At 55.1% G+C, this 13,562-nt stretch overlaps 2 protein-coding genes across 2 annotated transcripts; both read right to left on the reverse strand.

Annotated features, from left to right (window-relative positions):
* Window positions 1-1,757: 1,757 nt before the first annotated feature.
* On the reverse strand, window positions 1,758-6,387 carry LOC131481855 (USP6 N-terminal-like protein). Its single transcript, XM_058672277.1, has 7 exons — window positions 6,364-6,387; window positions 5,307-5,427; window positions 4,567-4,661; window positions 4,114-4,179; window positions 3,286-3,385; window positions 2,890-3,042; window positions 1,758-2,308 (listed from the first exon to the last, which is right to left on the reverse strand). The coding sequence occupies exons 1-7, from the start codon at window positions 6,385-6,387 to the stop codon at window positions 1,758-1,760; spliced, it is 1,110 nt and encodes a 369-aa protein (XP_058528260.1).
* A 1,242-nt stretch (window positions 6,388-7,629) lies between these two features.
* On the reverse strand, window positions 7,630-9,846 carry LOC131481974 (TBC1 domain family member 26-like). Its single transcript, XM_058672963.1, has 4 exons — window positions 9,711-9,846; window positions 9,223-9,303; window positions 8,644-8,751; window positions 7,630-7,813 (listed from the first exon to the last, which is right to left on the reverse strand). The coding sequence occupies exons 2-4, from the start codon at window positions 9,259-9,261 to the stop codon at window positions 7,700-7,702; spliced, it is 261 nt and encodes an 86-aa protein (XP_058528946.1). The 5' UTR covers window positions 9,262-9,303; window positions 9,711-9,846; the 3' UTR covers window positions 7,630-7,699.
* Between the last annotated feature and the right edge of the window lie 3,716 nt (window positions 9,847-13,562).

The raw sequence follows: 13,562 nt of genomic DNA on the forward strand, positions 1-13,562 counted from the left end.
AATAAACTTCTTTTGATCTTTACAAACTGTTTTCTTTCCCTAAATATGAGTGCCAATATAAGTTAGAAGTTTTAAGCCATTTTTGGGGGAGTTCAAATTTGTCTCCGTTTAGAAGATTCTCCATACACTTTCTGCTTTCCATGGTGAGAAACCAAAATGCATCATTTCATGTGTTGTAAAAGTTTGAGGAGCATGGTAAACAAACTCTTTGTACCTCCATGATTGCCATTTGTTCCAAGATATTATCAAGCCATTTCTTAAGGAAAACATTACTTATATTAGGGCACGCTTCAAAGGTGGGCACATAACAAAATGTTTGGAGACACTGTGACCTCAGTTGTACTATTGTATGCTTTTAGCTGTGTGTCATTGCCTTAATTGCTAAAGATGTTTTTATCATAATACAATTGATCAGTTTGAGGTGTTATACCAGTTATAGGAGTCATTTCACATTTGCAGAAAAACAACAACACCCCCCTAAGGAAAATTCTGTGAAACATCAGGTGATTGAGTATCCATACAGTGGGGTGAGGCAGCAATAAGGTGACCAGTGACATTCTGCCAGGCCTTGCCACGCAGCCAGTAACTCCTCCTAGTCTTGTTCCCACATCACCCATAGGGGAGGACACATGCAGAGCCTCCTTGCCTAAGGGAATGGGTGGGGTCTTGTCCTTCTGGGGAATCTACAATGTTACAGGAGTAGAGTAAGTGATGGAGTGACCCTGATGAAGTCATCATCCATGGTTCATGTTCATTGACACGGTGTCCCAAGTGATGCCCACCACACCCAGTCTCCCCTGAGGCATGGCCTGCCCTCAGATCACCTCAAGATCCTCCCTCCAGCTCTTGGACCTGCCCCAGCTCCCCGAGGGCACAGGATTACTTAAAAAAAAAAAGAGAGAGAGGTCACATCTTGGAACTAATGCATTGGAATGCTGAATGTCTGTAAATATCAGGAAATGCCCCCAAATCCCACCCTGCTTGTGCTGTCTCCAGTGACCAGAGCACTTTCCAGGCCCTGGGTGCTGAGGGACCCTGGCAAGTCCTTGCCCTGGGTGGTCCTCATATGACTGTGGGATCCGGGGCTCTACCATCTTCAGGACCGGCCCAGAGTGAGCGAGGCCAGCACACATACCCCCATCCCCATAGTGCTTCTTCCCCAGCAGGGCAGTGCAGACACCGGGGTCGGTCAGCAGGTCTCTGCATGGAGCTGGGGGCCCGGGTGTCTCTGGCCACTCACCAGGAACCTGAGGCAACTGCTGCAGCTGGGCTCTGGGAACACATAATGGGAGCAGGCACATTCCAAGCAAACAATTTAATGAAGCCTTATTCCAAATTGAGGATCTATGCTTCCAAAATGAGTACAATTTAAGCATCAAGAGGCTAAAAGTCCTTGAGGTTCCTTTGAGAGTGTGCAAGGGGGCAGAGCCAGGTGGCTCGTGGCTCAGTGCCCTGACATATAACTCTCCACTCTGCCCAGGGTGACGCCAGCAGAGGAATGGAGGTGATGGCATTCAACATGGGGGGCAGGAGCTCTGTAGGCAAAGCTGCTGCAGCAAGGGGGCCACCATACTTAGACAGGGCAGGCTGTGGCCCTTTCTGAGGTGGCCACTGCAGGGGCTCACCCTGTCTTCCAGGCCATCAGAGACAGGAAGCTGCCCCACGGAGTGGGCAGCAAGGCGGACTCCAACTGGGGAGGGCAGGTGGGGCTGTGCTCCCATCATTTTGCTGGCTCGGGGAGGCTCTAGTCCATCGGTTTAACCATATTCTTGACATGTCTCTTGGACATTGTTGAGGGAAGCACTCTTTAGCCCTGGGGCTGGGCCTGCCTGCATGGGCCCTGGGCCCAGGGGCTCCAAGAAAGGCAGGGAAGAGGCCCGGACATGGGTGTCGGTGCCCAGCACTGGAGACGGGCAGTCTGCACTTTGGACAGGCATCCAGAGACAGGACAGACTCCACCACTGGAGCAGCCTCCCTTTGTCCCACACGCTCCATGGGGTCTGGGCAGGACTGGGCACAAGTGAAGGCCCCGAAGCCTGCATTGGCATGCCTACGCCAAGGGACTCTGAGGGCTCTTCATTGGCAATACATTCCTCCTCCTCCTCTTCATCTTTTCCACAGACGGGGTGAAACGTGGCTGGTTCCACGGGGGGAGTCTCAGCGAGTGGTGCTGAGGATTCAGGGTGTGGGCACAGTGGCTCCGGGGCCTGAGCTGTCTCCGTGCCCTGCAGTGTTGTGGGGGCAGGAACTGGCTGCTCAGGGACATTGACAGGCTGCTGATCCAGGCTGCAGGACTGGCCAGGCATTGCTGAAAGGCAGACAAGGTGTGCTTCTCCACAGACACCACATGGCCTGCAGGGGGCAGTGTCCGCACCTGATCTCTAATGTCCCTGTCTGCTTGGGTGCCACTGAGGACATCCAAGGGAAGGCTGTGTGCAGCCTGGGCCAGGGCAGTGTTGGGGACATCTCTGGCTCATCTTGGAGAGCCTCACTGGGGTGCACAGGCCCTGAGCACCTTGCCTTTCAGTCTCATCTCTGGGGACACCTGGCAGCTAAGCTAAGCAGCACCTAGATCCTGTGCTGTATCATGGGAATGGCTGAGCTCTGAGCATTTGGGTCCATGCTTGCAGGAGTGGGGTGGTGCCTTTGTTTGGTTAACAGCCATCAACCTGCCCCATCCCACAAGAGCACACCAGGAAGCTGCCCAAGGCCCAGCCAGGTCTTGGGCTCAGAAGTGTTTCCAGTAGAGCTGAGGAGCAGGGGGAGAACTAGGCAGCATGGAAAGGGTAGAAGGCCCTGCAGCAAGTGGCCAGCCTGGGGCCCTCCACTGCTGACACCACCACTCCACGCCCAGGGGAGATTGGGGCCTGAGCCCTGAGCTGGGCTCACCCTGGGGAGGCAGGAGGCATTGTCGCTTGGCCAGATCCTTCTTGGAAGCTTGAAGGTGCTTGACAACAATGTTGTCATCCTGGTCCCAGGCTTGCTTGAGAGTCACCTGCAGGAACTCCCGGATGTGGTCCTGGGGCATCTTCATTAGGCGTTCTAGGCATGAGGGTGGGTGTCAGCCTGGAAGGGGCCCCAGGGATGGCCCAGAAGCCATGGCTGCTCTGATCCCATCTCAAGGCTAATGGGTGTTGGTTGCTGCCTTTGCAGAGACCTTCCCCAGTGGCCCATGACCGGCTAGCCCTGCACATCCTCACCCAAACCACCTTCACTGCTCCTTGGCAGGGGATCCTGGTTCCTCTACCCATAACACCTTGGCTCCTTTGGCCCCTGAGCACTTACTTTTGTTCAATTTTAGGGTGACATAGGCCATGGTGGTGAGGACGTGTGCCCCTTCTAATATAAAAATGTCCCAAATCCTCAATGCCGGATGGAATGGCACCTAGGAAGATCAGATGAAAGAGGACCTCACCCATGCTGGCCTGAGCAAAGCCCTCAGAGGCTGTTGGAGTGCAGTGTTCTGCCCCCAGCAGACCCCAGGAGGCTGCCTCACAGGAAGTCCTAGGCTCCTATGTGAGAGACCCATCTCAGTGACAGGTGGGACCATGTCTATCAGCCACATCTGAGCCCACTGAGCTGCCCACAGGCCCTGAGAGAGGAGGGATAAGGCCTGCCTGGCCAGCACAGCCCGTATGCTGGAGAAACCAAGACTTCTCTGTGCAGTTTGGAGGCCACACGGGAGATGCAGGAGACCCTTGTGACCTGGGTGAGGGGTCAGTCATCCTGTGGGTTAACCCCAGGTGGCCTTCTACAAGTGAGACTGAGGCAGCCCAGCTACATGCAGGGGTTGAAATAGAGGTCTTTGGGATCTTCCATTTCCTTCTGGAGGGATCTGGACTTATTCAGGCTTCTGTGGATATGTGCTCATAGGACCTGTCTCCTACCTGCTTGCCCTGGAATGCAACTTCAGCCTGGGCCAGCCTCTGCTTTTCTGGGCCTGCATTGTGTGCACAGGCGGCTTGCTGCTGTGTCTGTTGGACTGTACGAGCTCAGCTCTACTTTGGACAATTGGATATAGAATTGGGAAAGCCAGGCACTGTGGTGGGAGCTTCCTTGTGAAAAAGGTTCCTGTTTTGTGGGGCCGGGGATGAGGGAGGAGTGGGCACTTACAGCATCCAGGAAACACTGGGTGAACCAGTGTGTGGTGCAGGTCTTGAGGCTCACTCCCTGCTCCTCCTGAAGGAGAGGTAAGAGGAGGTGTCAAGGTGTGGAGCAGGCCTAGAAGCCCTCTCTGCTCTGATTCCATTACCAGAGCCCCCAGGGTGCAGGCAGCCCAGCAACAGGTACATCTGCACCTCACAGCCACACAGGTGTCCGAAGGGACACAGGTCCCCTCCAGCCACTCTCCCTGGTGAGTCTCACAAGATCTATGCAAACTCTGGGGACCACTTGGCTAGGAAGCAAACCTGATGCCCGCACTACTGCAGAGCCAAGGAACCAAGGAAAGCCCTAGCAGGACAGGCCTCCCTGGCCACCAGGGCCTGTAGACCTCGTTGAACCTCCCTCATCCCTGTGAACACAGCCCTCGGGGTTGGGGGGGAGGCAAGGAGGCACTTTACTCACCAGGTGTTTTGAGAGAGTGGGCATTGTGCACTGCACAGTATCACCCAGATGTTCCTGGAGCTTTTCCAGCTGTGGCAATCCAGGTTTGTAGAGACCTGAGCAGAATCAGCCCCCACCCCTCACATCAGAGCCTCATCCCAGGAAGGCTGCAGAGCCACAGGCAGGGGCAGAGCCTTTCTGATCACCCAGGGGAGGGAAGGCAATAAAGGGGCAGGAGGATGGACAGACAACCAGGGCAGTGTAACCTCAGAGTGTGGGTTCCAATGCAGGACTGTGTGGGTTCCAATGCAAGCTGCCCCCAAGTGACTGCTGGGAACACTGCAGTCAGACCACGTGCATCACGACATCCCAACATTCTTGCATGAGGTTGCTGAGGGGTGACCCTACAGGGATGCTGCCCTCTGGAGTGCCCTAGTGTGGTTCAGTGGGTTGGAGTCTGGGTAGATTCCAGGAAGAGGCCAGTGAAGACATGTGCCACTTGGACAGAGACAGGACTCATTGACCTGTAGGTTCCCACACAGGTGACAGCCTGGGCAAAGCTGCAGGACTTGATGATGGGAAGGAAGGGGCATGTGGTCAGTAGAGGAGGCCTCTGCCAGCCCTGGCTTCTCAGGAATCCTCCAGAGGAGGACTGCCCTATACACCCAGCAAACAGTGAGGGAGAAAAGACTGAATCCCATGCCTTCATGGCCATGTGAGTGGATGTGCACAGAGTGGGCTCACCATTGTGGTCTACCTACCATCCATTGAGTATTTTTCCTTCTCCATGAGCTGGACCAGAGCCCAAAATGCATCCTCCTCACCTAGCCACATGAGCAGCAGGGCTCCTATGTGGCTCAGGCCCTGGCCATAGCCCACCTCCTGCAAGAAAACCCAGAACACTGTTGAGTTACCTGTCTGCTTAGGCTGATCTCACATGGGTTGGGTGACCTCGCTTGGAGGGTTGGGTCACTGATGAAGGTAGTAGGAAGATCGAGGTGGCAGCCCCTGGTCTTCCCTTGCCCCTGGGTGTCAGGACTTTCACAAGTAGAGCATGCACCAGGTTTCCCTGTTCCTGCAAATCCTGCAGGGCCTCAGCTAGGCAGTGTGGAGACCAGAGGCAGGGACACAGGTGCACCCCCAAGAACTCAAGGTGAGGCATGCTGGTCTGAGAATCCAGACTCCATCCCATGGTCACCTCTGGGGTTCTGTGCTATCTACCCTGATGGGGTCATTTCAGACAAAAGGAAGAACTAGGACTGTGAGACCTGCCAGAGCCAGAACAGAGAATAGACAAGTGATGGGTGTGGACCAGGCTTCCTGGAAGCACTCCTCTAAGGTCAGGAAGAGGATGCTCTGCTGGGGTCACTGGAGGGAGTTCAGCAGCTGTGTCTCTCATGGGAAAGGTCTGTGTGTGGGTTTGCATGGTCATGGAACTGTGCGGAGTGGAATTCAGGCTAGTGGCACCTGCCAGATGTCTGATGGGTGCAATGGCATCAGGGAGACCCAGACTTGACTGTGATGACTACAGCAGAGTTGCACGGCTTGTCCAACCCCTTGTGGAAGGCTGGTACTCAAGAGGAGCATCCTCCACCCTGCCTGCTTCCTGGGATGCAGAGAGCAACACAAGAGGAAGGCACTCCTGTTCCCAAAACTTGAGGTTGGGACCAGGGAGGCTGCTAGCCTGGCCTCTGCACTGGCTTTCTCAGATGTGGCTTAGGGAGCTCCCAACAAGCCAGCGTGGACCTCTGTGACAAGGGACACCCTGAATGGACAGCCTGGGAATTGGACTTGTGGAGCTGATCCCCAAGTACTCACCGGCTTATACATGGCATAGGCCATCAAGACTTCGAACAAACCTCGCTGCCTGCAACAAGAGAGAGGAGGTAGCAGCGTTTCCTTCCCTGCTGAGGCTCTTGGTGCAGTCCTGTCTCCCAGACCCTGCCGGCCCCAACCAGGGCCCAGTCCACCTCTCCACCACGGGAGCAGGGCCGTGACCTAAGGCACCTGCATGTTCTGCACCGTCTGGGTAAGAGTTGCCTGCCAGGACCCGCACACATCTCAGGGTGCAGTTGTGTGTGGTTTAATCTTCCTCTGGTAGATTTCAGCTTTCCTGGCTTAGCATCATTCTATCAAAGTACAGTCTGACAAGGTTCCATGCCATGGGGAATCAATGAGCCCACAAGGCAGTGCAGGCATGTAAAGAGCAACTCCTATATCCAACAGTTCCCCATGGGTTGTTTGGGGCAAGCTCCTCCAGCAGCCTTGGCCACCCTTGCCTCATCCTTGCCTCTTGGCCTTGGACACTTTCAGGTGCCCCCGAGTGGATCACAGCCTAGCTAGCCTTTGTGGGTCGGACTGCTCTGAGTAGAATACACCTGAGATCCACTCATGTCTGCCCATGGCCCTGCATTTCCTGCCTCTCCCTGATCCTGCTTTGTGACTCACATGCAACACAGAATGCTTCTCGGTGCCCAGCTGACCATCACTCAAACTACTTCCATGTTAGTGATTGTGAACACAGCAGTGACTCTAGCAGGCAGGTTTTCTTGGCCCTGAGTTTCTCCTGGTTGGGTGGTGTGCACGCATGTGGTTGCTTCACTCAGAAGGTGAGTGTTGATCTGTGACAGTCTGCCTTGCTGTTTTGTTGAGTGTCGTGACTCCGACCCTTCCCTCCTAGCAATGACCCAGATTTGTGCTTGTGTCCCACACTCACTAGCAGCTGATGTCCTCATTGGGTTCATTCCACCAATTCTAACAGCATTTACTGGCACCCCATGTTGGTTTAGGCATTAAGCACGTGTTCATATGTTGACAGGATGAATTGTGTGTGATTTCATGAAGTGTCCCTTCTGAGCATGTGTCCGTGGGGTGCTGGGGGGCTGTCCATTGCCTTGTTATTGAGTTTAGGTGTTCCTTGTGTATTCTGCAAATAACACCATTATTTGATGAGAGTACAATGTATTCTCTTCCCTTGTGCTTTGTTGATTTTTTTTCCATTTTCTTCTTTCATTGTTGTCTTTGGAAAATGTATATAAATAAAACTGTATAGATCCTTTTTTTTTGTTCATAAACTGCCTGTGCTTTAGGTTTGTACCCCATCTCTCCCAGGAAACTAGCTCTCAACCCCCTGGGGCCCCTGCAAACCAGCGTCTCACTTTAGTCCATATCGTTTTTGGAACATGAGGTGGTTTCTGAATGTCCAACACACCGCAGAATCAATTTGATGAAATTGATTGGAGCGCAGCTTGGCTTGCTCTTTAAGCTCCTGCAGAGGGGACCACTATGATCAGCATTAGCTAGGGGCTCCACTGGCTCTATTTATAACCCGCCTCTCCCCCACCGTGCCCGCCCGCAGTGCTTCTCAGCCAACAGCGCATCAGGCCTCCAATCCTCCTCCCTAGGGTCTCAGCCACACCCTGCTGCCCCTCCAAGAGGGCCTGTCTCCACCTAGACCTTGGAAGCTTCTCCTGGCTTTGCCTGGAGCCTGAGCAAAACATTGCTCCAAGCCCAGCACCCAAGGACAGCCCCAAACACAAGGCTTGGAGGAGAAATTGGTTGGCATCCCCAGCTGGGCTCTGTTTCCTGATGGCAGCCTGACAGGGTGATAGTGGGCAGTTGTTGCCGACCCTCTGAAGTCCTGGCTTCCACATCTCCCAGAAGCAGCTGAGAGCTAATTGTCACAAGTCAACCAGTCACCTGAGGTTTGGGCACTGCTGGTTAATGCAAGGCCAGGAGAAGGCAGGCCCAGGTGCGGGCAGCCCATGGTAGCACAGAGCCTGTCCCCAGGTTGGGGTCTCATGCCAGGAGACTTGTGCCCATCATTACTGAGCCACCGATCAGCACCTGCCCTGTGCCAAGTTGCCCAGGGCCTGGCCCAGTAGGGAGAAGGGCAGGGCCTGGGCAGAAGCATGGCTGTCCAGGCTGAGTTGGGCATGGAAGACGTGAAGGGATGCTTGCAGGTGAATGCAGATGGATTGAGGCAGGATGAGGCGGCAGCCCCGTGCTCCTTTGCAGGACCGAACACCATGGGGAACCCACTGCTCTGCTAAGGCCTGAGCAGGGCAGCTTGTTTGTGGGTTGAGGACACAGACCCACCTCAAATTTGCCTGGGTTCTGGGCCTTCTTTGCATCCACACCCAGGAGTAGCCTCCACACTTTCCCGCGCACCTGACCAGGGATTCCCTTAAAAATGCGTTGATGGAACTGCAGGAGAGAAGAGGCTCAGGTGACTGGGGCCATGGCTGCTCAGGGGAAGGAGTGCAGGCAAGGTGTCAGGAGGGGGCGCCCTGGGCTCCATGCTGTGTCCTCAGAGGAAAGATCTGCCTAGTCCTGGTGACCCAGCATGAAAGGGGGGCGGGGCTGAGGACACAGTTTTGCTGTGCACTGCCTGCTCCCTAGGGAGCCGGAGAAAGCATGTGCACCTGCATCTGGGACTCCCACCCATGTTGATTGACCTCAGAGGTTTCACCAGGACTGTGAAGTGTGCATAGGGACAAGGGGTGCAGATGACCCATGTAACTCTGGGCAGGACAGTGGCCTCAGGCGTCTGAGAGCCCAGTGGTGTCCAGCCCCACTGGGGGGGCTCCCACTTCCCACTTCCTTTGTCCCAGCAAAGGACACCCCTTACCCCTGCTTTGCTCAATGTGCTCCCCAGAGGTGTTCTCCCCACAGTACCTTCTCACTGTCATGGTACTTGCTATAGTTTTTTAGCATTTTGACCCACTTGGTCAGTCTCCTGGAATCTGTTCGTCTCTGCTGGAAAAGGAGAGAAGATGGCATGAGCCCAGGGTCTAACCTCTGAGCATGGCCTTTAGATGCAGCTCAGGAGCCCAAGACGCTGCAGACCTGGGCCCCAGAGCTAGTGTCAGAGGAAGTGCCGAGGGCCTAGCCTCTGAGCATAGCACACCCCATGCTCAAGGCAGAGACCCCTGAGCTGCCTTCAAGACAGTCACAACCACGCAAATGGGTTGAGGTGGCCCACAGTTCTGGAAGCCAGATATACAGCCAGTTTTGGGACAGGTGAGTGAGTTCACACCCCCACAGGCACCTGCAATCGCTGTGGGTTCTGGACCCTAGGGCTCCCACTTCCCACCTTGTACACCCACAAGCGCTCTAGCTCTGTTTAGCAGAAGAGGGGCCCAAGGCCAAGGCCTAGCTCTCACCTTAGTCCCCAGTGTGTTGTCTTTGGGAAGTGGCTTCTCACTGGAAAGGAAGGGGAGGGAAGCAGAGCTGTGAGGCTAGGTCCCAGACCAGGCCCTTCTACCTGCAAAGCAGCCAGGAAAGAACCAACTGCATCTCCTCAGCTCACGGGATGGAGAAGAGGGGAGGTGGCCTCCCTGATGGCAGATGCCAGGCAGGCATGGGGGCTGGGAGCACAGGGATGCCAGGGCCACATGAGTACTCTCACTGTCCATGGGGGTCCAGTGCTGTCCCAAGGCCCATGCTCTGGATGTGGCAGCCCCCTCTGCAGCAGCTGTGAGGCTGCTGTCCTCAGAAGGGACAGGCTGTCCAGAGCTGAGGGGGCTGTGTACCCACATCAGCCAGCCCTGGGAAGGCAGCCTGGAATTGGCCAACTCTAGGAGGCCTAATGCACTCTGCTCTGAAATGTGAGTGTGCCGCTTGGGCTCAGGGCACCTGGGAGCACCTCCGCCTTTCCCGGAACTGCCTCCTCTTCTCTCCTCCCTTGTGCACTCCCAGCCTGGAGTACCTGCTCCCACCGCGGTCCTCAGGAGGCCAAGCCGTTGGTGTTCTTTCCCCCTGACTTAGACCCTTCTTTCCATGTGGGTTCTTTTTTAGACCACGAGCCAAAATTCCCTGCCTAATCCCAGTCCTAAGGTGAGCTGCTAAGACATGACCAGAAACAGCCCAGGCTCCACCCCTACTGGCCACTTGCATCCACCCTTCCGGGCCTCTCTGCTGTCCTGCACAGCATGGCGGGGGGGAGGCAGCCTCAGTCCTGGCTGCTGCACCCCAGCCCTGCTATCCTCTCAGAGCAGACCCAGGACCAGGGCCCTCAGCTGCCAAACCTCCTACCTAGTCTCTTCTTCAGAGGTCCCAGGCAGTTTGGAGCCCTGAGACCACTCCCTGGCTGTCCCTGAGCCCTGACCTCAACAGGCCTTTTGAGAGCCAGGCCCCCGAAGGCAGGTACCTGCTGGACAACTGCCAGGCTGGTGCCTGAGCCTGTACATACAGTTCTGGAATGCTGATGGCCAGGCCAAGTCCTCTGAGAACAGGCCAGGACCCTCACTCTGCCCCCTGACCTCAACAGAAACCTCCCTCAAAACAAAGTGTCCCACACCTGCCTCATGTCCAGATCCATCCCTGTCATGTCCCGAGTCACTCACTGGGTCACCCTGCTCTGGCCAAATGATGACCCCTGAGATGGCAACATGGATCCAAGACAGGATTTGGGGAAAGGTGTGCTGCCTCATGTAGAGGGGCTTTCTTTTTCTCCTTTTAAGGATTTGTTAATTTGAAAGATACAATTATAGAATGAGTAAGTGTGTGTGTGTGAGAGAGATATCACTGATGCATGGGTTCACTGTCCAGATGGCCACAACAGCTGGAGCTATGCCAGGTCAAAGCCAGGAGCCAGGCAATTCATCTGGATGGCTCACTCAGGTTCAGGTCGCAAGCACTTGGGCTGTCTTCCTCTGCTTTCCCAGACCATCCACAGGGAAGTGAATCAGAAGTGGAACAGCCGGGACACAGAGTGGTATTGTCTAGCATGCCAGCATTGGTGGTGGAGATTACCCGCTATACCACAGTGTCAGTTGTAGGAGTTTGAAAGCTATCCCTGCCCAGAGATGAGCTTGGATGCGAACAACTCACCATAAGAAACCAAACCTGTCCGGAACAACTTCATCGTCACCATCATCGTCCTGTCCAATAGATGGTCCCTGCAGCCAAGAGGGGACCCCAATCAGACCCCAGGGCTGTTCAAAGTCCAGAACAGCTCTGCAGCCCCTCTCTCTTTAGTATCCCCTGGGATCCCAGAGTCTGAGGATCACAGGCACAGCCAATGAGGCAAGGGACCCCCATCCTCTCCCAGCACCTGGCCTGTACCTGTTGATACAGGGAAAAGACTTGAGCACGTTCCTGGTCCCTGCAGGTCCTCAGGGCAGACCCTTTGAATCTGTAAAACACGAGTACAAAGCACAGGTGAGTTGATGGGAACTGATGGCCCAGGAGATCTGTGCCCACGGTCAGAGAGAGGACAGCCAAACAGCCAGGTAGGGAGGCACCTGCAGGCTAGAAACCAGAGCATGGGACAGTGGGATGGCCATGTCAGGACAGCTCCCTGTCTGGCCTCCCAGTAGGGTATCCTAACCCAGGAGTTCCTTTCCCTTTTTGGATTTCCATATCTCTGGGACCCTCAGAGCCAGACCTGCTGCCCCCAACCTCGGCTCCAAACAAGAGCAGAGCAGAGAACACGTTGTTGTGAACATTCACAGAGGCCTAACTTGACACATTCACACCTACCAACTTCACAGTGTAGGAGTGAGGTGACTGTACACATGCCTTGCACACAGGGAAGCCCCTGTGGCTCAATGATGTCACCCATGGACACAGGTGTGGGAGACCAGGGACACCAACCTGGCAGGGGTTGGCATCACACTGTAGTGCAGAGAACAAGTCCCACTCACCTCCATTGGAAATCCATAGTCTCTCTGAAAATCTCTCCTGCTTTGGTTAGCAACAACTTTACAGTGTGCTAGTCAGCAGACTACTGGTCACCAGTTGCCTCATGCCCAGGGAGTCACTTTCAGTGAGTGTGACATCATAGATACTGCCAGTCACTCACAGCTGGTGTCCATGTGGCAGGTGAGGGTCCTAAGCCCCACCTTCATGTGAGGCCTATGATCTTTCGAGAGCACAGAAGAGGGCAGAGCTGAGGTTGGGATGCCATGGAGCCAGGGGTACCAAGGCCCTCTGTCACCCGCCTGAAAGTTCCCAGGTCCCAGGAGACTTCCCCTCCACCCCCTTCAATTCCTCCTCTGCATAACAGCTGTGAAGGCCTCTTTCCTTGAGCACAAGGTAGCATCAGAGCTTACATGTGCTATGCATCCAACTGAAGTCCCCACATGCTGTGTTTCTTGCTGCAGTGACCAGACCTGGGAGTGCCAGGCCAGCTCCTGTCCTGACACAGACCCCACTCCAGCACTGCTGCCCTGGCTGTTCCTGCTCACACTCTTCTTGCCCCTCCTCCCTGGTGCTTTAGGTGTGGGCACCAGCGGGTCCTCCTTGGATGCTGGGGAGGAAAACAGCCAGCTGAGCACTACCTGCCACATCTGGACTGCTCCCTGCCGGGAGAGCCAGCCCTGGAGGACACAGCAGCCATTCTTGGCATCAGCTCAGCCCTGCCAGCATCTGGGCCACCACAGTGGTCATCGTGGACCCTGCAGGCGACCCCAGTGGCTCTTCCCACACTGGGGATCCTCTGAGTACTCAATGGTGTCACCCATGGACACAGGTGTGGGAGACCAGGGACACCAACCTGGCAGGGGTTGGCCCCATGCCACAGCAGAAAACAAGTCCCACTCACCTCCATTGGACATCCATCGTCTCTCTGAAAATCTCTCCTGCTTTGGTTAGCAACAACTTTACAGTGTGCTAGTCAGCAGACTACTGGTCACCAGTTGCCTCATGCCCAGGGGAGGCACCTTCATTGACTGTGACATCATAGATACTGCCAGTCACTCACAGCTGGTGTCCATGTGGCAGGAGATGAGGGTCCTAAGCTGTGCCTGTCTTAAAAACCAGCAGTACCCTACATTCTTGAGCTAGTCACCCAATTACTGAATTGAAAGGCCATGGTCTTTATTCTGCCATTGGAATGGTGGTAGTTTGGGCTGTCAGCCATGGGGTCCCATAGTCACTTCACCAGGAGACAAGGGCAGGGGTGTCTGAGGCTGCGAGGAGGGAGATGGGGGATCAGCAAGGAAGCTAGGCAGCAAGGCCATGACATGGGTTTGTGAGTTTCACTTGTAGAAGCAGAGAGTATGGTCCAGCCA

This window comes from Ochotona princeps, chromosome 14 (genome assembly GCF_030435755.1).
Source record: "Ochotona princeps isolate mOchPri1 chromosome 14, mOchPri1.hap1, whole genome shotgun sequence".
In the NCBI taxonomy this organism is placed as follows: Eukaryota; Metazoa; Chordata; class Mammalia; order Lagomorpha; family Ochotonidae; genus Ochotona; species Ochotona princeps.